The sequence below is a fragment of the Cebidichthys violaceus genome, unplaced genomic scaffold, assembly GCF_023349555.1.
Source record: "Cebidichthys violaceus isolate CVI_PGR_0920_01 unplaced genomic scaffold, fCebVio1.0.p SCAF_3, whole genome shotgun sequence".
NCBI classification, from domain to species: domain Eukaryota; kingdom Metazoa; phylum Chordata; class Actinopteri; order Perciformes; family Stichaeidae; genus Cebidichthys; species Cebidichthys violaceus.
Genome location: NW_027176483.1, coordinates 16,207,383 through 16,229,701, shown reverse-complemented (window position 1 = coordinate 16,229,701; position 22,319 = coordinate 16,207,383). Strand labels below are relative to the sequence as shown.

Sequence of the window (22,319 nt, the reverse complement as noted above, 5' to 3'; positions counted from 1 at the left end):
GGATATATGAATGGATGGATGGATGGTTTTGTATATGTCCCGATATCAATAACCAAAACATGTGATGCAACAACATCCATGACAACTAGACTATAATACTGTTTGGTCACAGGCCAGCATTGGACTGCTCTTAACAAATAGCTGTCTGTCTTATACCACTGCCACTGCATTTGAATATACATTCACTACTAGACATGATAGTGGCGGTGAGGGAGTCACGTGGTGTGTATAGGTATGTGTGTGTGTGTGTGTGTGTGTGTGTGTGTGTGTGTGTGTGTGTGTGTGTGTGTGTGTGTGTGTGGTGTGTGTGTGTGTAAGGGTTGTGTCAGGGTAATGTCACACTGAAGACTCGGGCACACCATTCAGAGGACGACAGAGTCCACAAGGAAGAGTCAAGGTTGGCAGAGGAGTGTGAGAATAGATGCCTTCTTCTGCTATGGTTTCACATTAACGGTAAGGGACTTTTTTCTTTATTCTACTATTCTATTCCTATAACCGTATGTTTCTCAGTCTATCATATTAAGATACATGTATACATGTTGACACATTAATTGTAGCTGTATCTCTGTGAGCAGATATGCTGGAGAGACGGGGACACACATCGAAATATTCAGCTATACAAATTGATTTGATATGAGAATTAAAACTTTCTCTTAAGTTCCTATTTCATCCTCAACCCTTTGGTCATGTATACAGTGTTTATTTGATGTACCATGCGTTTCTTTAGATACCCTTGTGCATCTGCTACGGGTACAGGACTCCTTGTCGATAACGTTACTTAAATGATTTTATACGTTTTCCGATCAAAATGGTTTTGGTGTGACCATTTTGAGGGTTTGATGATTAAATATTGCTTGACTATAAATATTTAACATAATAAAATGATGTAGCGCCATCAAAGTTACAAAATACTACATTTTTTCAAGCCTCATCAACAGTATTGTTCAGAGTATCATTGATACATTTTGACACACTGTTTGCTGATATGCCATGTTTGCAGATTGGGTAAAAGGAGGTTATATATGTTGTACAATGCCTCGCTCACAGCTCCATAAGCTCAGCTGTTTAGTACCTGGTCATCTCTTAGGAATTTCAAATGAAGAGCATTGTCAATGTCAGACAACACAGCCTCAGTGTTGCTGATGGGAAACAAGGATGAAGAATGATAATGCAGGCAATCTGTCCCACCAGATGACTCAGCCAAGCTCTCTACAAGCCAAAGTTGCACACTTTGTTTTTCAGAAGTGAAATAAGTCAGATCATTGAACAAGACTTGTTTACTTCATAACTAAATGCTGAGCTTTTGACTGCATCCACCAATTCTATATTTCTTTATGGTGTTTCTCATTTTCCTTTTAGGCAAACTGTTTGTGACCAGATAGGAGCCACGCTGTTTCTCTGGAGCCAGAGCAGCAGGAATAACATCCTGCCAGCATTTCACCATGTTTGTCCCGGAGTCACAAGATGAGCTACTGTCCCCAAGTGGCTCTGTGGGCAGAGGCACCAGCCAACAGTACGGATCCAACCCGTCCCCATCTCAAAACTGTGGAAGTCCACAACCTTTTAGCTCTAATGGGAATATTTTGCTAGCCAACACCAGTCTGCATTATGAGCCACAGGAGACAGACTTTCTGCTCCCAAATCAACTGTATGGTAGGTCAAGGATCAGTGGATCCACGAGAGCAAAGGATGCAGGTGGCTCCGGTGCACCTGCTGAGTCAGTCTGTTCTATGGTGCTTCAGATTCTGGTGCCGTTTGTGCTGGCCGGGCTCGGGACCGTCTCTGCTGGGATGCTGCTTGAAGTGGTTCAGGTGAGAAAACAAAGAAAAGACGTGGAGGACAAAGAGGTGTTTTACAGTTTAGGTGTCTTTCCACATCCCTGGAAGCTAAATGAGGAGGTTTTGTATGGAAAACCTCCTCATTTTGCCAGGAAGTAAAGAGATGAAGAGAGCTGAGAATATAAAACAAACAAAAAAACTATTTTGAATTTCAAAGTTGGTGTGTATATTTCAAGAGAGCATCACCTTGAAAACAAAGATGATTTATTGTGTGTTTGTTGTGTTGGTGTTGACCGCGGTTCATCTACTATATTAAGTTTGTGAATGTGTTTTCGAAGCAGAACTGGGACGTGTTCCAGGAAATCACAGAGATCTTCATCCTAGTCCCTGCAGTGTTAGGCATGAAGGGGAACCTGGAAATGACTCTGGCCTCAAGACTCTCTACTGCTGTGAGTGTGTGCGCTTGTTAACACACAAACACACACAGACATGTGCACACGAGCTAGCAATTTAATCCAATCACACACGTACCATGATGTACACAAAAAGAGACTTCATGTCAGTAATCTATTTATAATATATACACAATCACAAAGAAATACCACGAGACGTTGCACAGAATATAAAATAACACTTATGACGATGCAGTGAATGCAGTAAAATGGACAGAGAAGGGCAATAGAGTTGGAGGGAAAGTGAATAACATGGAAAATTGATTGACAGGGCAACTACAACCTCTTTCTCAGAATTATATTTTTGTCTCCTTGCATCATGGGTTTTCTGTCCTCGTGTGAAACTTCTCACAGAGCTGTGAAGTCCACGGCAGCAGATCAACTCGCAGCACAATATCCCGCAGAACAAAATTATGCTACCGACAGTCCAACAATTCAAATAATCTGAAATGATGTTTTCTTGGAAAAGAAGACAATATAATGATCACATATTTATATTACAAAAAAAGTCAAAGCATAGAGATGAACCACACTGTTGCACTGAGTTAGATTTTTCTTCATAAACAAATGCACTATCACTCCTATTTGAGTCACATTTGCCAAATACTCCAGTGACTAGCTGCTCAAAAGTATGTAAAGTGAAGTAAACTATGTATTCATGTCCAGTTTTTAAAGAGTTTCACATTCAGTAGTAGCCAATGAGCTGGAGGACTGAGTGCCATAAAGTAGTCAGGGTAGGGAAGTTAGAAAGTAATGAGAGCAGATTAACACATTCGTGTTTTCAAAGAAGTTCTCGTCAGTCAGAAAAATAAAGAAGAACAGCATCGTTGTCCTTTAAGGTCACTGTTTTTCGAGGTCATTGCTTGGTAGTAAACAATAACGTGTGATTTTATTTGGTAATTTCTTAATTTATCAAGTTATCAATTAATTACTTTATAGTTTAATTTCCTATTTAAATGTTTGTATGCTTATCTGATATAAAAATTAATAGTTTATGTTTTTCCCCAAAGCATTATGTGACGTTTTTGTCACGATGACCAGTTTTCTCCTTTCATTAAATATCTGACATACGCACACTAACAATATAGAGAGTAGTCAAATTTACAAAGCCAATCAGATGAATTTTTCTTTATTGGCCGCAAGCAACCTTACAATTTCTTTTTATTCATGAGACTCTAGTATTTATTTTTTATTAGGATTAGATTTACTTGTTATGTTGGATTCAACAAGAGTACACATTGTTCCAAATTATTAGTTATTTCTTTTATGTGAGTTGGTGTTGTAACATTATGAACACTATTTATCTGTTGAGGTTCAAAGTTAATTATTGACTTAAAAAATCACGTCAAGATCCATATAGTAGCTGCTCTGAAGCTCTCAATCATATTACACACCCTCCATCAGCACATTGAGTTTGCCCAGTTTTATTCCATATCTGATGTTCTCAGGTGAATGCAGGAAAAATGGAGCCTGCCAGAGAAAAGTGGTTGTTGATCGTTGGGAACCTGGCGCTCAAGCAGGTACATTATTTTTATTTGGCAAAAAGCAACCTTCATTTATTATATCTTCTAATTAACCATTTCTGTATCATTACCAGTTTATCTACATCATTTTGTTGCGATACATTGTGACTTGGGGATATTTCTCTCTACCACCCTCGTTTTAAAGCTTCAAGCCACAGTGCTCGGCCTGTTGGCCTCTTTGATGGCGACTTTGCTGGGCTGGATGGCAGAAAGCAAGATGCCCTACAACCATGTGATGCTCCTGTGTTCAACCAGTGTTTCAACCGCCTTCGTGGCTTCATTGCTGCAAGGTAACAACACAACTTGTCATCACCTTGAACCTCAGTCCTTAGACAGGCGTATCATATTCCTACACACATCACAATTACATCTGTTCAAACCTTCTCTGCTTCGCCCATGACCTCAGGATATATTAAGCTTAAAGGACCAGTGTGTAGCTTTTATATGGGATCTATTAGCAGAAATTGAGTATAATAATCATACAGATGTTTTCACTAATGTATAATCACCTGAAACTAAGAATGGTTGTCTTTTAGCTTAGAATGAGCCATTTATTTAAATAAGTCCGCGGGTCCTCTTCACGGAGTCCGTCATGTTGCACCGCCATGTTTCTACACTAGCCCAAAACGAACAAACCACACACACACACACACACACACACACACACACACACAAAGACTCAGAAAAATATGCACTTTAGTTCAGTAAGCTGGTCTCCATGTTTGACAACTTTTTAGAAATAGGAATATGAACAGAGAATCTAGGACACTTAAATCAATTTTGCATTGGGTTTATCACTTTTGGTTTCAGATGGCTTCTTATCAACCCACAATTTAAATTTCAGCAGAGACTGATTTTGACAACCTCAGTGCAACAGAGGCAGATATTATGGGCTGTATACACAAGCCATAATATTAGGCTCCACTTTCCTTTTCTTTTTGCTCTTACATCACCTTTATTTTGTTTATAATACAAATTCTGCTGAACTCAAGACTTAAGAGCCATTCTTCCGTTCAGATTGAAATTAAATTAAGTTTATCAGGTCTTTCCAACAGCATGAATGCCTTCAAGACTGATCCCATGTCACCTCATAGATTAAGAACATTACCATGTCTTTAACCCTCCCTAGGTATTATTATGGTTGGAGTGATCATTGGCTCCAAGCGCCTGGGAATCAACCCTGACAACGTGGCCACACCTATGGCTGCCAGCTTTGGGGATCTCATCACTCTTGCCTTGCTGGCCTGCTTCAGTCATTGGTTCTACTCCCTCATAGGTAAAGAGAGACAAGCATATTGGAGTCAAAGGTCATGTGATTTTCACCTTTGGCCAACAGGTGGTACTCTGGAACTAACACAGCCATAAAGACCAGGAACCTGGTTGAAAATAAAGGTTATATAAAGACTTTTCTCTTGACAGACCTGTATCCCTACGTGCTGTACCTGGTGGATCTGTTATTTTTGTGCCTGGTTCCTCTTTGGGTGGTCATCTCCTCTAAACATCCAGCCAGTCACATCCTGCTCCGCACAGGCTGGGAACCAATCATTACAGCAATGGTCATCAGCAGGTACTCATCTCCGTCGTCACTGACGTTTTGGAAAGCATTCACATGTATTCAAGGGTACTTGATCTTTGTACATTTAGGTGTGGGGTGGATTTAGTTTATACATGAAGTTAATTATTAGTTTTTAACAATTTGCCTTGGCATTAAAAGGTCCAGGCCTTGAGTTTATAGATAATACACTAATCATCTCCCTCACATCACTGCTTGTCAAAAATACAGGTTTTTACAAGGAGAAATCTATGTGTCTTTCTTTTAGTATTGGAGGACTTATTCTGGACAAGACTGTGTCAAATCCAAACCTGTCAGGAATTATAGTTTATGCTCCAGTCATAAATGGTGAGTTTGAATATTTCAATTAATAGTCATGGATACATCCTTAAGCTACAACGTGACAAAGCTATTTTTTCCGATGCACATACAATACCTGCCCTCACCGTACTCCCCACCACCTCCAGACTCTCCACTGGGGGGGGGGTAGAGGAAAAGGAAGATAGAACTATAGCTCAAAATGGTGCATTGTTATTTGAGGTCAAGATGACTTAAAGGGGAACTCTGCCAATTTTACACATCAAAGTGTTGGAAAACAGAAGCTCAGGCTGGGCCGGTTGATGAAATCTAAACTACTGCTCCAACACTTATTCTGTAATTTGCAGCTATTGGTGTCCCAGAGATGTTTGAAGAAATCATTGAAAACGGTCAGAGTTCGATGCAATACAGTTTATTCTTTGAGTAAAGTATAAACCCTGAGCAGTCTCCGGAGAGCAACTTATATTCTGCTCTGAACACTGTCTTATATATTTCCTCCGTCTGGAGCCAGTGCTCCACAGTATTCTTAATGTCTTCCTCTGTTGCCTTGAAGGTAATGTTACAATTTTATGTTTTTTGTTAACGTTAATAGGTTATATGTTAAATTATTTAACTCATACTATTAATACTAGTTCTAATAAATTGGTCTCATGTACTTAAAACATTGAATATATTTGATAGTGCTGTCTTACTATAACAAATCAAACTCCAATAAATGTCTGTTTACAAGTCTCAGGAAGTACTACTGCATGTGTGAAAAAAGGAGTATACATCCTTTTGTGGCTCTAGCTGGAGGAAACCTCGTCTCCATACAATCTAGTCGTATTTCTACTAATTTGCATTTGAATTACCCACCTGGAGAGGTTCCTGAAGACCGTAGGGGCTGCTTTAGCACTTGCCGCACTTTCTTTGGTTCAGGTAAAGATGAAATGGTCAAACCAATTAAATAAAGACTAAAGCCCCCATTCCTTTCATCTTATCTTTTCTATTCAGGTATTGGAGGAAACCTCGTCTCCATACAGTCAAGTCGTATTTCTACAAATTTGCATTTGAATTACCCACCTGGAGAGGTTCCTGAAGACCGTAGGGGCTGCTTTAGCCCTTGCCGCACTTTCTTTGGTTCAGGTAAAGATGAAATGGTCAAACCAATTAAATAAAGACTAAAGCCCTTTCACCTAATACCCCCCCCCCCCCCACACACACACACACACACACACACACACACACACACACACACACACCACACACTCTGATGTTCAGCTTTGTCATGCAGGAGCAAACCATCGATCTGCTCAGGTTCTGCTTCTTTTGGTGCTCCCCGGTCAGCTCATCTTCTTACATGCTATTCACCTGATGAAAGGAGGCCAGACTTTGCCCAGTCCTCTCCTGACTGTCGCCTTCTTGTCTGCTTCCCTGATTCAGGTGAGTGAAACATCTGGTCATTTTTCACCCACATGCATCCTCACTGTTTCACCATATTACTCGGATTTGTCTCTTAGGTCTTTTCCCTGCTGTGTGCAGCCGACTGTATGGTCCACTGTCTATGGCGGAGGGGTAAAGACCCCGACAGTTACTCAATACCCTACCTCACAGCCCTCGGAGACCTACTAGGGACTGCCCTCCTCTCTCTTGCCTTTGTCATGCTGTGGTGCATCGGTGACTCAGGCAGTGTGTAGGTTCACACAAATAAAAGGTTTGAGGAAGAGCAAACGGGACAAAACATAATTTGTAGAAGTGACATAACAAATACCAACAACAAAGAAACTGAAAGAAACTTTTTAATCAAAGGCAGTCATCTGTTTGTTCTTGTTTGTTTTTCCCCCTTTGCCATCATTATTAAACAGATTTAGAAAATGACGGCTTCTTCTCCACCATTACCCCCATTTTTTCCCTGCTTTTGTCTTTGTATCTGAACCCTAATCTTCTCAGATGAGTCTACGTCTTGGATAGCTATACAGTTTCCTGCCTTTGGGACGTTTACTAAATCGCTCATCTGTTTCCTAGCAAATTGTCAAAGACATAGATGCACACAACTACAGAGCTTAAGGCACGTACAGTTACAGTAAAGTGCAATTCATTGTAGCACACATGTTTTTAGGACCAAGGTTTTGTTGCTTTTTACTCATTGCATTTGTTATTTTTACAACACTGAACAGAAGTAAACTAAAGTATAATTAATATGTCTCTGTGTTATGTATCTCTGTTTATTAAAATCCTATTGGGCATGTGGCATAGATCACATCACATACCAAGTGCTGATTAACTCATCACTTCTTGTTATCTGTCAACAAAATAAGGACCAAAAGTCTACACGGAGTGTATATGATTAGTATAACAGGCAATGTAAAATGGTAGCCTCCCTACTTGGTCTACTGAATTTGTATTTCAGCTATTTTTTTCACATTTTTGCATAAAAATTAACGGTATATATTTAGCATTTCAATAATGGATGTGGAGCTTGTGATTGCCTGAGTTGAGTCCGCTTTAATCCCTGTGTTAAGAAAGTACATAAAATGGAGTAACCTCCAAGAGTTAAATAAATGATCAACAGGATGACATGACACTTACCTAAAACATTAGATCACAGCACATATGAGTGTTCCACCCTGCCTTTTCACTAGCACCTTTAGTGATCTGATGTTAAGATACTATGTGAAAACACTTGAGTTAATTAATAACAGTTGTTGGGGTTACTGGGAATTATATAAACTGCAAGTATTCTTTTGCTGCAAGAGAAATTTTACTGAGGAGAGAATCCCTTTGACATATTACAATGAATACAAATAGTGGGACACTAGGACACAGGCGCAATTTGGCCAATCAAGGTGAGAGTGTTGGAGTTCATAATAGCACCACTGATTATAATTATATCTAAATGTTTAAAACTCACATATATGGCATACTGAGCCCTAGTGTGAATATGGTGTGGTCTGAATGGTTTAACTGTTTACATGGTTAGTCTGTTTGATTTAGTAAGGATTGAAGTCTCTTGTAAAAAAAACAAAAAAAAAAAACTACCAAGAGTCATAGCAGGTGTGTGAAAAGCTGAAGTCTTTCAACTCCCACTAGAAACATGTTATCTAGGAGAAAGATGTTATTCAGGGGAAGGTGCAGACTAATATAAAACTGGTACATGCAATACACACATTAGAAACCATACGAACATCACTCACACCCACATGACAGGAAAAGTGAGATCAAATTTCAAGGTTTTAGGACTCCCAGTTATAAACAAAGTTAATGAATGTCAAGCGTGGTCAGTGAGGATCCTCTCAAGTAGAGTAATACATCTGTGTGTGTGTGCCTTACTCAAGGACATGACCATATATGATATTTCTGCTCAGAGGGGCGAAGAAGAAGGGGCTAAATGGGGATGCAGATAGTTGACCATTCAATAACCATTCAATGGTTAACCACCGAGTGGTCAGTTAGAAACTGTTTTCCAGATGTCCTAGTGAGGACTCATCCTACCCCCCACCCTTGTGCACTGCTCCTTTATAAGTTGTACACACCGTTGAACAAAGTGCTATGGGTGCCAGACCTATCATCTCAGTCAGAAACACCACAAGTGTTTGTGGGCCATCCCGGAGTGGTTCTATGGACAAACTTTGACCAGCTGTTGAAATGACTCTAGACCGGGCGTTTCATACCCACCATACAGATTTTTCAGAGTAAAAAGAAAAACGTTACTGTTGATAATAAACTTGATCTCCTTTTTATTTAGCGTGGGTGTGTTTTGTACAGACAATTACTAATGTTACTCTGATCATCTTCGACTCTAAAACGCTCTGCTCTATTTAGCTCAGCTCTGATGAGAGGGTGATTGGCTGCAATCTGCCGTCCCTCCGTGAGTTGTTCGCTTCAAGGACCCTGAAGCGAGCGAGAACGGTTGTAACCGACTCCTCTCACCCTGGACACAAACTGTTCGAGCCCCTTCCATCTGGCAGGAGGCTGCGGTCCATCAGGACCAAGACCTCATGCCACATGAACACTTTTTTCCCATCTGCAGTTGGGTTCATGAACAAAGCTCGGGACCCCCACTGATTCTGTCATCCCCAGGACAATTTCCTACCGATACACTCCCCAGCACATCACTTCTATATTTCTATATTTAAATACACTTGACACTTTTACATTACACTTACACTACACTTGTTTAAAGTACTGTTATCTGTTTGTCTGTGCACTATATTTGATATTTTATTGTAAATTTGAATATGTTTCTATTTTTTGCACTGTGTTGTTTAATGTTATGCACAATCCACCATCTATAAATCCTTGTATGTGCAACATACTCTGGCAAAATCAACAGTTCTGATTCTGATATATAGGCTACATCCACACTACTCCGTTTTCGTTTGGAAACGCATATGTTTTGCTATGTTTACACTGAGCGTCCACACTACGCCGGCGTTTTCGAGCTCCGTAAACGGAGGAGTTTAGAAACGATCCCGAAGCCGGATAACTTTGAAAACTCCGGGTAGCGTATTTGTGTGGACGGACGGAAACGCATAAGTTTGGAAACGATGACGTAGACACCCGCGATCGACTACCAGGTTAATTTAACGTGGACAACTGATTACAGGCATTGTTGACCTTGTTGTCTTTATTAGCAGCTGTTGTCCAGTTAAAGTCTGCATGTCTGTGGAGGAAACAGCTGTTATTGTAGCGATCAGTGAGCGGTGTGTGTGAGAGAGAGAGAGAGAGAGAGAGAGAGAGAGAGAGAGAGAGAGAGAGAGAGAGAGAGAGAGAGAGAGAGAGAGATCAGTGAGCGGAGAAAGGGAGAGAGAGACCCACAACGCTGTAACTAACGTTAAGTCTGAAAAATACAACTTATACAACTTTCCACGAACTGTATCTGTTTGAGTTTATAGAGGAAGATTTTAGAGAAGATCTTAAGTATCAAACACGTACTTACGATCATTAAAGACTACTTTATTACTCTGGTTGCTTAGTTACAAAATACGACAATATACTTCCTGTTTACATCGGCGCATGTCCAGTATACGTGAAGAGTCACGTGATATTTGTTTCCAGGCGTGTGGTGTGGACGGAGATCATTTCGGAAACGATGGCTGAAACGCCGTGTGGACAGAGATCGTTTTCGTACGGAGTAGTATGGATGTAGCCTAAGAATGATCTGTCTACCTTATATGGACCTAGCGGTTGCAGAAAGCGCGAAGAAGAGGGGTACAAATAGGAGGAGACAACAAAGGATCAAGATCTTTTTTCAGGTCTTTTGAGAGCTTTTGGTCTTTGGGGGTGAGACTAATGTGTCTCACCCTCACCTTTGTGTGGACGGAGGAGTATAAGAACTGTGTGACATTTAGTGAAGTTGAAGAGATCCTACAGTCTAGTAAGCTGTGTTTTTCCTCCCATGATTCATGTCCAATAAATAATTCTGAAAAGTTGATCTTCGACTCCAACCTCATCTGTGACCAGTCTTTTCAAAGAAAATCAACTACGACATCCCCAATAACACCGCACCTGATGTGACATTTTCCGTTGCAATGGAGAAAATTTGGGGTTTGAGGCAAGAGCTTAAGGAGAATGCTGGTGTTACAGGTCTCAGTTTGAAAGAGCCTGATAACAGATGTGTGCCTGGGAAAAACTGGAAAAATGAACGTGTGGCTTCTCTCATTTAACGTCTTCTCGAGCTATGATGCACGCGCTCATACAAGTCCAGGGTCGCGAGGCGTAATTGTAGCTTTTCTATTGGCATGTTGCATTGTACCCATTCTGAGGAGGCAGTGCTAGAGGAGTATGGACAGACAGGTCATGGCATGATGATGGGAAGTCTCCAACTGGCTCAGATGATGAACATGATCACGATTGAGCGAGGGACAAAGACCCAGTTCGTTCAAATGGCGATTGGACGACCGTACCTGTTTCCCAATCCTCATATCTTGTCCGTGCCTGAATGTGAAAAGATAAACATTCTGATAAAGAATCTCTGAGAAACATTGGTTATAAAATCATTCCAGGAAAATTGGGGCTAAAACATTTCCCAGAAAAAGGTTGAATAATAATTATAATGACTTCTGGCAAGAAAATACAATTCCTTGGAGTTGAAGTCAAACCTTTCACTCTTCAGGAATTCCTGCTGGAGGCCTTCCAGACCAAAATCCACTGGCCCTGCCCCCATTTTGACCCGCCTCTGCACACAGGCTTCCATCAGTGTGCAGCTCTGGTGGATGGAAGAGAACGGGGTCCTCCTCTCGCAGGTTACGTCACACATCAGCGTTGAAGGAGGTGAGTCTCTCCAGGCTGGATGTATGTAGTAACGTTCGTCGAAAGCCACAGGGAGGATTTCTTTTTCCACCGCTTGGCTCGTTGATTTTTGAAAGTAATGAAAGACAGAAAAGAGAGAGGAGCGTCACTGCACGGATCTCCGGATGTTACGAACTTCCACGTTGAAGCCGGACCCTAAAAGTAAGTTAGCCAGCAGCTCAACTGTACGACATGGTGACATTGTTTTAGGGCGGTTTAGAGAGCCACACCAGGCCGATACATACACACATATGTATATATATATATATATATATATATATATATATATATATATATATATATATATATATCAACGTGTGTGCGTGAGAGAGGAGAGGATATTGATGCATTGCAGTGACCCATAAATATTATATTACGTTAAAACCAGTCAGTTGTTGCTGCACCGTTAGCTTAACAGACTCGTGTTGCGCGTTCCACATTAGCAACCGACGCAGTTTCACTGATTATTTATCATTAAATAAATGACTCGCATGCTTGTCAGTGACTCCACAATTTCACGACTTCTAGAATGACCAACATTACGAGTTTCAGATCTGTGGCTCAAAAGGATGAGCAGCTTGCTGAGTGTAACCGAAGGGTCGCTCACGTAGAGTAACGTTTGCATGTGTGTACTCTGCTGAAGTAGTAGAAGTAGTCATCAAAATAACTAAATTCCCACTGTAAGAAGAGGCACAGTTCTGCAGAGTCCACGTATAGTGTGTTGAGTCACAGAGTTGGGGGGCAGTACACCGGGAGGTCCTCCTCCAGGCCGTGGCAGTAAAAGAAGTGCTTTATCCGCGTAGCCACAGACACACAGATGTCCGTTTTATCCTTAAGGCATAGGACACTTGCATGCCATTGTTTGTTATTCAAGAGCAAGAAGAAGAGGATGTGTCTGCAGGCATGTCAACTGCTGCATGGATCACAAGTTATTTAATGCAAGCTTGTGATAGTTTGCACAATAACAAGTTATGAAACAGTTTACTTATAAGAATATAAGATTTCCATTACATCACAAATTACATTGGTGTTATACAAGTACACCGATGAGTAAATCAATCAAATCATCTTGTGGTCTCAGCAAGTCATGTGTATTTGCATAGAAGGTGTCTGTTATGTTAAAAAGTAAATGTAAAGAGTGTCAACATGTAGATAAGTGTCCTTTTAAAGCTTCTATCATTCATCACATGAAGACGATAAGATTAGAGAAGTGGCCAAAGCAGTCTCTTATCTATCTGAGTTCAAACGTTTTTATCACTCATGTCCACATGAAATAAAAGCAGTTTGTCTTTTTCTTTACGTTTGTCTCTCTGAATTCTCACCGTTCACTTTAATATTTACATTATGACAGAAAGCAGGAATAGCAGTTGCCTAGTTTTGAAGCATGACACACTGTGTGCGTAGGGTATTAAAGGTATTAGCATTGACACAACAGACACACTCGCTCTCAGCACGGTTCTGGGATGTATGGATTTAAGACCACTTTTCACTTCTGCACTACTGCAGCCCGCTGCACATCCTGTTGTTCGTTTACAGCTATTGCAGTATTCGAAAGTGAAAGTGTTAATGTTGGGGGCCGTTCACATGTCTAAAAACGCATGGGGGGGGGCAACTGTATAGCTTTCATCCTCTCCTACTGAGGCTTCTTTGCATGATCGCCTGGAAAGTAGACAAGATCATGAGAAAAAACTGCGATCAAGTCTAATGTTTTTCAGCAGCCTTCAAGGGACATAACAGGAAGTCACAGAAATAGTTACATCCTGCTAGATCCAATCTGTAGGCTACCTGTTGCGCATGTACACAAGTTTGATTGTGTGTGTGTGTGTGTGTGTGTGTGTGTGTGTGTGTGTGTGTGTGTGTGTGTGTGTGTAGTTAGGGGTGCAACGGTCACAAAACTCATGGTTTGGTTCGGATCACGGTTTTGGGTCACGGTTCAGATCATTTTTTGGATCAGCAAAGAAAAGGGGAGGAGACAAATATAACTTTGCTTTCCATTTATTAATTAAAGAACTTCAAGAACACTTAAAGCACAGAACTTTGGGCTGTAGTCTGTAAGATATTTATTTTCATAAAGATGAGAATATCTATATTGTGTGGGGAAAGGGTAGCGCCATATTTGTGTCTGTGGGACTCTCACAGAGGGGGGCGTATCTGCTGCAGCACCGGACTTTAAATCTCCACTCCTCCGTGATGAGCTGTCAGTCTTTTCCTTTTCATCGAGGCCTGGAATGATCTTCATACTGAAGTGGGTGCATGAGGGAATTTCGTAGCGTGGCTCAAAAACTTTAACCAGATTTTGAAATCCTTTTGTTTTCTGAGGTTATCGTTGCTCATATGTGCATCACATTAGAGCATTGTGCAAATTGCTGTGAGTGTGAATGTGTATTGCTCCTGAGGAACAACTGTCACCATGTATGACAGCTTCTGCCACCAGTTTGTGTGTGAATAGTTGAATGCTAACTTTTTGTTGAAAAGCACTTTGAGCGGTCACTAAGACTAGAACGCGCTTTATCAATTTACAACTCCTCTAGGTTTGGTTCTCCAAGAGACAAACCATACACGCATAACAATAAACACAATAGTACTCATTCAGAGCTAATATACATTTGACTGCTATGAATCATTACACTTTTTCCTCTCTTGGGATAAATTTGGGCTGACAAATGTACCATCTGTGGAGTGCGGCACCGAGGGGGGAGGGTAGTACTGAAAATAATGGAGACATATTTTAAATATATTTATCATTATTTTTATTTATGCATTGTGAGTCATCATTTTCCCGAGAAGACTCCTATTGTTAGATGTCAGAGTTGCTACATGACATTCTGTGAGGAAAGTGTTGAAGCCTCAGTGGTTTTTGATGGGAATAGCATTACATTATTGCATTGCTTGGCCAGGTGGTAGCAGGAGCCCGCTAACATGATATCTTTACAAACACGAGTCATGACCAGCTTAAAAACAAGAGACAAGGGCAGAAAAAACAGGACTGTGGAACCACCTGATTGATTTTTTTTTTCTTTAGATGTAAGATTGTGTACTAAACATTTTGCCACAGCTGTTTTGACAACTGTTTCATATTTTTCTCTTTCAGGAACGTTACCTCCTCAACCTTTCACATCAACGGAGGACAAAAATTATGTCTTTTGCATGGATCAATGGACAGTACCGGCAGGTTGGGCCACATTCACAATCTACACAGGCTGCTTCTCAGTTTAGCCACGACACAATGAGGAATCAGCAAACTACTGCAACTACGTTGAGCCAGTATATGACAGCAATGACAGCAAAAAAAACAGGAGTCCGACCCCCACAAATTGCTAAATTCACCCACCACTATGGAGCACACTCTAAAATACAGCCATCAAATTGGCAGACCTCAGCAGTTCCGCATCAGGTAGCTTCTTTTCAGCAGGCAGCTGGAGGGAACAATTATCTGCAACACTCGCCTACTAATTTGCAAAGTGGAAACCCTAGTTTGCAGGCCACTTATGGACTTCAGCTACATTTTCATCAGAACTCTGCGCAGAACTCATCGACCCAGGGTCCACCCAACGTGACGCTGGCAAACGTTGTATACTCTGAGCAAGACATCTCGGCAAATTGGAACCAATCAGTTGGAGTTCATGGAAAACAACTAGTAAGGACACAGAATGCTAATATTGTGTCTGATCGCTATCATTGTAGGGATCAGAATAGTTTTTTTTACAACTTAAATGGAGAGTCGATTAAACCTGTTCCTTCAACGGCTACCTCGCCTCAACATGGAGAGATGGCTTACATTGGCACATTGTGGCCTGCTGCTGCACACCAGAGACCGACTGTTCATAACAACAATCACAGACAAAACGGTACTCAGCATGGCTTCACCTCACCAAGTTATAATGAGGCTATCGCTCAGTCTTTCCGAAACGACAGCAAAACAACAAACTCATCATCAAGTGGACACAATTTTTGCGTTTCCAGCACGAGTCCGATTTCTCAACAGTACTCAACACATAACAATGGGGGAGAGGCCACCTCCTCCATTAACTCAAATTCATATAACAGGCAGTATGAAACCAACCTTTCCTTGTCAAAACCAAATGATTCTCCCTTAAATCCTGCTGTTGGTGCACAACAAGAAATGTTCAGATGCCAAAATATCGCAAGAATTGAGGACTATCTACGTAAGCCGTTCACTGCTGGCTCAGATGGTCGACCTCAAGTGTATACTGGTTCACCTTCCAGACAAAAGCAAAATATGCAAACTGTGACATCAACTGTCACTGAAATATGTAAAGTAAATGCCGCCGAGTCCATACCACAAAATTCTAGACATTCTTTGCATAAAACAGCTCACACTGTAAATGTGCCACCTCAGCAAAGCTCTGTACCAAATGTCTTCGCAACACGAGATAGAATTGGAATTGTAAGTCAGGCGGCATTTTTTCCTCCAAACATTGGATCTTTAAGTGATGCATCTCAACTGATGAAGAGAAATGAGAACCAATCGTCTGTAGCAAACAATTGTGAAAGGCTTGAAATTCTCTCAGTCAAGGCAAACGACAGCTCCATTCACAGCAGAGCTGTTGCTGTTGTGCAACCACTGTCACAGAAAAGCTACCAGGTCGCCAGCAAACAGACCAGTTCTAACCCCATCAGTCAGTTGGCCGAGGGCAACGCAACAAATGAATATTTGAGTAACCCAGAGAAATTATTTATGTCATCAAAAAACAAGCAGATTGCGTATCAGAAAGTGGGACCTTATCTTCACCCAGAAAACCCAAACCAAATGAGGTCCAACAAGTATGCAATTGGGCATGTAGCAGCATCCAATGATGGAACCTTTATGTCATCGTCCTCTTCCGCTGGGCCTCAAGACTTGCTGCAAAAACAGTTATCTACAGCTGACGCAAGCTCTAAAGTGGATATTGACACGCAAGTACACCAGCGTGTTGCACTAACTGCTCAACAATCAGTAGCCTTCAAAGCGCCAGTGAGCCAAAATGGTGATAAGGACAAAAGTGAGATGCCAATAGATACAAAGGGGGTTTTAGAGCTTACCTCAGTCCCAACAACACCACCATGGACACCAGTCACATTAGCGAAGTACATACATGATTCTGAAAAAGCTCACATGAAGTTAAAGGATTTCACAATGTGTGGTACTATGCAGAAATTATTGAGCATGTTTTGGGATGGCGACACTGAAAACTTGAAATCTGCGATCAAGACAGGCATGTACAATACTATAATGCATGATGTAAAAACATTCTGCAATAAACATGTAACACTAGAGTCTGAAATTTTGTCACAAGTTAAGAGCTGCTTTGGGAAGCATCTCAAAAGCTACCATGTCCTCAAAGATAAGGAAGTTTATTCAGAACTGCCCTACAAGTCATCATGGTTGAATGTCAACGAGCAGCTTGATGACATCGACAAAGAGTTTGACTTCCCGCAATCTCTGAAGCAGCATCATCTTCTTAGGCTCAAGAGCAACAGTCAGCCAGATCAGGTCGAGACAGACGACAGCATTTCTGCACAAACTGTAAATGAGGTGTCAAACAAGATGTTGTCATCAACGGAGCTTGAACAAGTTGACCAAATTGAAGAAAAACTTGACTCCTCTGTTGAAGCAACTTCAACAGAAACTGCCTCTCCTAATAAAACGGAGAGTGCTGATTCCAGTGACCCATACTCATTTAAAATCCAAGTTTTTCCTTCAGAAGATGCCAAAGTTATCTTTGAGAAAGCACAACGCAATCTGCCAAGTATGGACATGGACTATCAGCCAGAAAGAGCCTTGAATAGCTCTGTGGAGGGAGAGCTACCTAAGGTTATCGATGACACATTGAGTAACTCAAAACTGGAGAACAAGACATTCTGTCCAATAGAAGAGGTTTGCTGCATTGAAATGTGGAAGGAAACAATTTTGGGGTCAAACACCTCATCTTTGAGTAAATGCCAGTGCAATATCAAGCAAAGTCATAAAGATATCACTGCAAAGACCCTTGACAAGGAAGTGATGGCAATACAGGAGGAAGATGCGTTCAGGTCTGACAGTAAATTCCACTCTGCTACAGAAGGAGAGAATCAAGCGAAGGGTGGGGAGAGCGTCAACAATCAGGTTATGACATTTCATTGGCCTGAGATATTCAATGTATTCAGTTACAACTTTGACTTTCCTCAAGATGATGACCCACATTCCGACAAAGACCCAAAGAACACTGACCACATAAGCATAAATAGTAGCCAGTCAAGCATCATATTCATAAGTGATGACGAAGAACATCTGCCCAGCAGTGAAAGTGAAATTCCCAACCAAATGCCAGACTTTGAAGATGATTCTGAACAAGCTCAGGTGAAATTGACAGAAAGTGGCCAGTCAGGCAGTTCAGACGAGAAAGAGACCAATACAATCTCCAGAAATTACACTGAAATTCAGTCAGACCCTGAAGTGGAATGTGTAGCAGATCAGTTGAAATCTACAGGAAATATGCAGCCATGTACTTCGGTCGGAAGTGACAAAAAAACTGAAAATCTCTCCAGTAGTGAAAGTGAAGTGGCCAGCCAGATGACAGACCTTGACAATTTGGGACAAGTTCAATTGACGTCTACAATTGTGGCTGAGTCAGCATTGGAAACTGAAGAAGAACAAACTCAAATTAGTGAGACGAGTGTCGGACAGAAAACTTGGAGTGGTAAACGAAAGAGATCAAGTTGTCCTGATAGAGTTTTACCAGTCTTGAAGAAATCAAAGAAATGCAAATCCCTTGTTGATGTGAACTCAAAGCCTATCCTTGAGAGTGCTTCAAAATGTGGGAAGGTTTTTGTTCATGCAACTGATGGCGAACCTTCAGCCTCAAACGTTCAAACTGTAGAACTGGTTCTGTTTGGCTCAACACCACAAGACAAGTGTGTTTTACTTGGCAGTAGAAAGAACGATATCTCATCTCCAGAGGCTGCGTCTGATGCAGTACTAAGGCCTCCAAAAGTTCTCACTGTGACTCTCAGTCCCTTGAAGAGAAAGACCATTAAAACTGTGCGAACATGGAAATATTCAGTCAAACGGCTTTGCAAAAAATGGAAGATTTGTTTACCACCAGCTAAAATCAGGCCCGGAAGCAAACTAAAAGCACAGAAGTGTACGTTTGCCTCTTCATCTAAGTGGAGTCTCAAGAAAGGTGATTCGATTGGCCCTGCCTCCACTGAAGAGCTGCCAGTTTCCTCTGAAATTAGGATCTTAAGTGGAAAAACTAAGCCCTGCCTGAGTCTTAGTTGGAGGTCACTCACTGAAGAACTCAAACGTGAAGAGGAGAAACGCACTGTCATGCTCAACCAGCCTGCTGATCAGGAGAGAAATAACGATGACAATGGAAGCAATGCTGTCATGCCTCTCCAGAACAACGATGCCCTGAAGTTCACTGTCTTACCCGTTTCCTTTAACTTCGGATCCAATGGGATAAAGGAAACCAAGGATCCTGTTCCAGGTAAAAACTAATATTGAGATTAAAGTGATGCTACAGCAATTTCAGTATTCCACCTTTCAGAAAATTGGGGGACTTGTGTGGTCAAAATTGAATGCAGCAGAGGCCGAGATTTAGATGTTAATTAGCTTACACTTCAGTCTACACTTCACACAATGCATCTCGATAGCGTCTTTTGCTAGCCCCCGCTAGTAAAGACCAAAAGGGGAGCGGCTAGATTACATCATTAACATAAATCTAAAAATATTTGATAGTACATTTTCCTCCTCAATGTAAAGCCACAGTGGTGAGCAGAAAAATAGTTTTTTTTTTATGTCGGCAAAAGGCAATATGTTAGATTGACAAATTCTACTGCTTTGTCCAGATAAGTGAGCCCAGAAATCTTGAAGTTTTAACATGTAAAAGGGGATTCCTGTCCATAATTCAAGTGATTATGTATTCTGTAATGCTTTAATGCTTTGTTTTAAAGACATATGTATTTATTTTTAAGGAAAGCCTGATCTTGTTGAAGGAAAGGACAACAGCCACAACAAAACTGTCATGGAAAGAGGTAATGAATAGAACTATTTTGTATTTCTTTATTATTATTTAGACAGTGATTACAGGTTTTTATAATTATATAAATGTACTGCTCCGTAGGTTCATGGTATCCAATTGCTGAGAACGAGCATTCATTTTCCCCATCCACCCCCAAGACCTACAGCCTCTTCCATACGTTTCAGGAGAAATACATGAAGAAGATTCAGCCAAATGTGGATAAATAACATGACAGATGGAAGTTAGTTGGCAACAGACCGTTTTTTAAGTAAAATATTGTCTTCTGTGATGGAAATTCTTCATTTGATAAATTTGCCTCCAAGACTGTTACAGAAATGTCTGTGTTTTTGTACTGTACATTCAAGGAGCCATTGGAAGTTTCCAGTTTTGCCAACAGTTATATGCATAAGGGTCACGTGTTCTCATCGGTTTGTACGTAAAATTGTCATTTGTTTACATGACTGTGGAAAGTCTTCCACTTCGGATACAATTCCTAATGTCTCACAATATTTTACCTGAAAATTTAACTTTTTGAAATTATTTTAGCTATATATATATTTTATTTTTTTTAAATAATATTTTTCTACATTAATAATATTTTTCTACAATATTTTCATCTTATGCATATATTTTTTTTATAAGAAAAGGTGTCTAGAATTGCAGGTTGTATGTCTGTTCATGCATGAGGTAATGGTTATGTTAAGAGTGCTGACACCATTAGTTTAAGGAAAGTAAGTGAATTCAGCAGCAAGTACCCAGAAAGGTGGACATTTTGGTGTCTAGTTATTTCACCAACTTCAGAGACTGTATTCAAAGGAGGGCACTTGTAATAAGGCCCACAGAAGGGGGAGCATGAACAAGGATTAAAGGATGTATGACTGAGGCTGGTCAGTTGCTCTCAAGACCAACTCAGTAGTATCTGCAGTAAATCTATTCACATCAAATTCTGAAGTCTCTCTTGTCTCTTTGTTTCTGATGTCTAACTTGTTTTATTAAAGTCTACAAAGCAGTGTGGTACAGAATGTAACCCTCTGGCCCAGGGTGAGGAAAAGTTTGAGTAATGTTGAATTATTTAAAAACAAAAAAAATCATAATAGACTAGGGCTATTGATTATATCGAAATGTTTAATTACATCAAAATGTTTAACCACCGGGGGTTTGATTAATCACCAGTCTACTTCCCTAACCATCTTCTGAGTTCATCTGAGGTCATCGTGACCTGCTCAAGTTTCCCACCCATTAGAAATCCTACTCCCACACACATCTGCTCCTCGCCTGACTCGGCATCCTGTTGCACCATGCACACAATAGAGATGTGGTCTCTACAAAAGGTAAACTTTTCTTTACCTGTGCTTTTAAAGGTAACACAGTCAAGGCTACCAAAAGCGCACATATATTTTGCCTTGGTGATTTGAATAACATGACAACTGTAAACACCTATATCAGATTATGGATATGACTATAGGTTGATACATTTTAAGACGCATACATTTTCCTTCCACACTCACATGTGGCATCTGCATACTGAAAACTGTTGTGGCAATTTATCATGTTGTTCTTTAGATATAACTTGTATCGCTTAACCCTGAACATATGCAGACGGCGCCATCCGAACTCACCAAACTGAAATAATAAATGTTATCGAAGGTATTTTCATGTCTGGCTTGTTGTAGTGTCATCCTGATCTCACCACATAGCCCTCTTCCATGGAGACAGCAGCACATACCGAGGCTGGGACCTTGGCCTTGGTGGATGCATCGGCGGACGGAGAAGGAGGACTCCTTTCTCGTGGTTAGACCTCCGAACCATCCGTGGGGAAAGAGTTTTATCCATTTAGCTGAATTATTCTAAGTGTCTGTTCAATGAATACTGAAAGACATTTGAGAGTTTTTGTGGTGGAAATTAATGTATTTCCTTGTGGGAAAGTATCTTAAGCTCTTGTTTGATTTAGTAATGTTAATGTTACTGAACTGTGATACAAAAAAAATACAATGATCCAACTATGAAAAAGGGACACATAAGGATAAGAACTATTCTCTAAAGTAAAAACTGTTTTCAGCACATGTCTGGGATCCTCAGCTCAACTCCATCTACCGAGTGGATGTTGTGAATTCAGCTATCTTGGGAATACGTGTGTATGTTATGATTGAGATGCTGAGCTCTTGTTCTCATGCACTGTGCCCTTGATGCAGAAACACAAGAAGGGAGACAAGGCTTTACTCTCAATCCACAGCCTCAGCGAGTCAGTGAACACACAGAAGGGAGTTGTGTCCTCCTTTTACTCTGTGCTCCATGGGAGGTTAAGAAGCACTAAATTATCAGATGCCTGGAGTCACAATTGGGGCGCCCCAGAACGATTAACCATAAATTATCTGTGACATACAGTTCCTCTTTTGATGTTTCATGCGTTTAAGCAACGCACA

General features: G+C 40.7%; 1 protein-coding gene and 1 long non-coding RNA gene across 3 annotated transcripts; both read left to right on the top strand.

The window, feature by feature from the left end:
- Nucleotides 1-81: 81 nt before the first annotated feature.
- Nucleotides 82-7,803, top strand: slc41a2a (solute carrier family 41 member 2a). 2 transcript variants are annotated; one of them, XM_068722757.1, is made up of 11 exons: nucleotides 82-453; nucleotides 1,360-1,811; nucleotides 2,120-2,227; nucleotides 3,679-3,750; nucleotides 3,899-4,043; nucleotides 4,883-5,029; nucleotides 5,173-5,320; nucleotides 5,574-5,653; nucleotides 6,617-6,748; nucleotides 6,897-7,045; nucleotides 7,123-7,803. In XM_068722757.1, the coding sequence occupies exons 2-11, from the start codon at nucleotides 1,443-1,445 to the stop codon at nucleotides 7,297-7,299; spliced, it is 1,527 nt and encodes a 508-aa protein (XP_068578858.1). In that variant the 5' UTR covers nucleotides 82-453; nucleotides 1,360-1,442; the 3' UTR covers nucleotides 7,300-7,803. The 2 variants fall into 2 exon arrangements, with proteins under 2 accessions (XP_068578858.1, XP_068578859.1); XM_068722758.1 differs by lacking the exon at nucleotides 82-453 and having other exon boundaries at nucleotides 1,601-1,653; nucleotides 1,743-1,811.
- A 3,958-nt stretch (nucleotides 7,804-11,761) lies between these two features.
- LOC137881053 (uncharacterized) lies at nucleotides 11,762-20,840 on the top strand. Its single transcript, XR_011103846.1, has 4 exons — nucleotides 11,762-12,055; nucleotides 14,985-19,362; nucleotides 19,850-19,909; nucleotides 19,999-20,840. It is a non-coding gene; the product is annotated as an uncharacterized lncRNA (long non-coding RNA).
- Nucleotides 20,841-22,319: the final 1,479 nt, after the last annotated feature.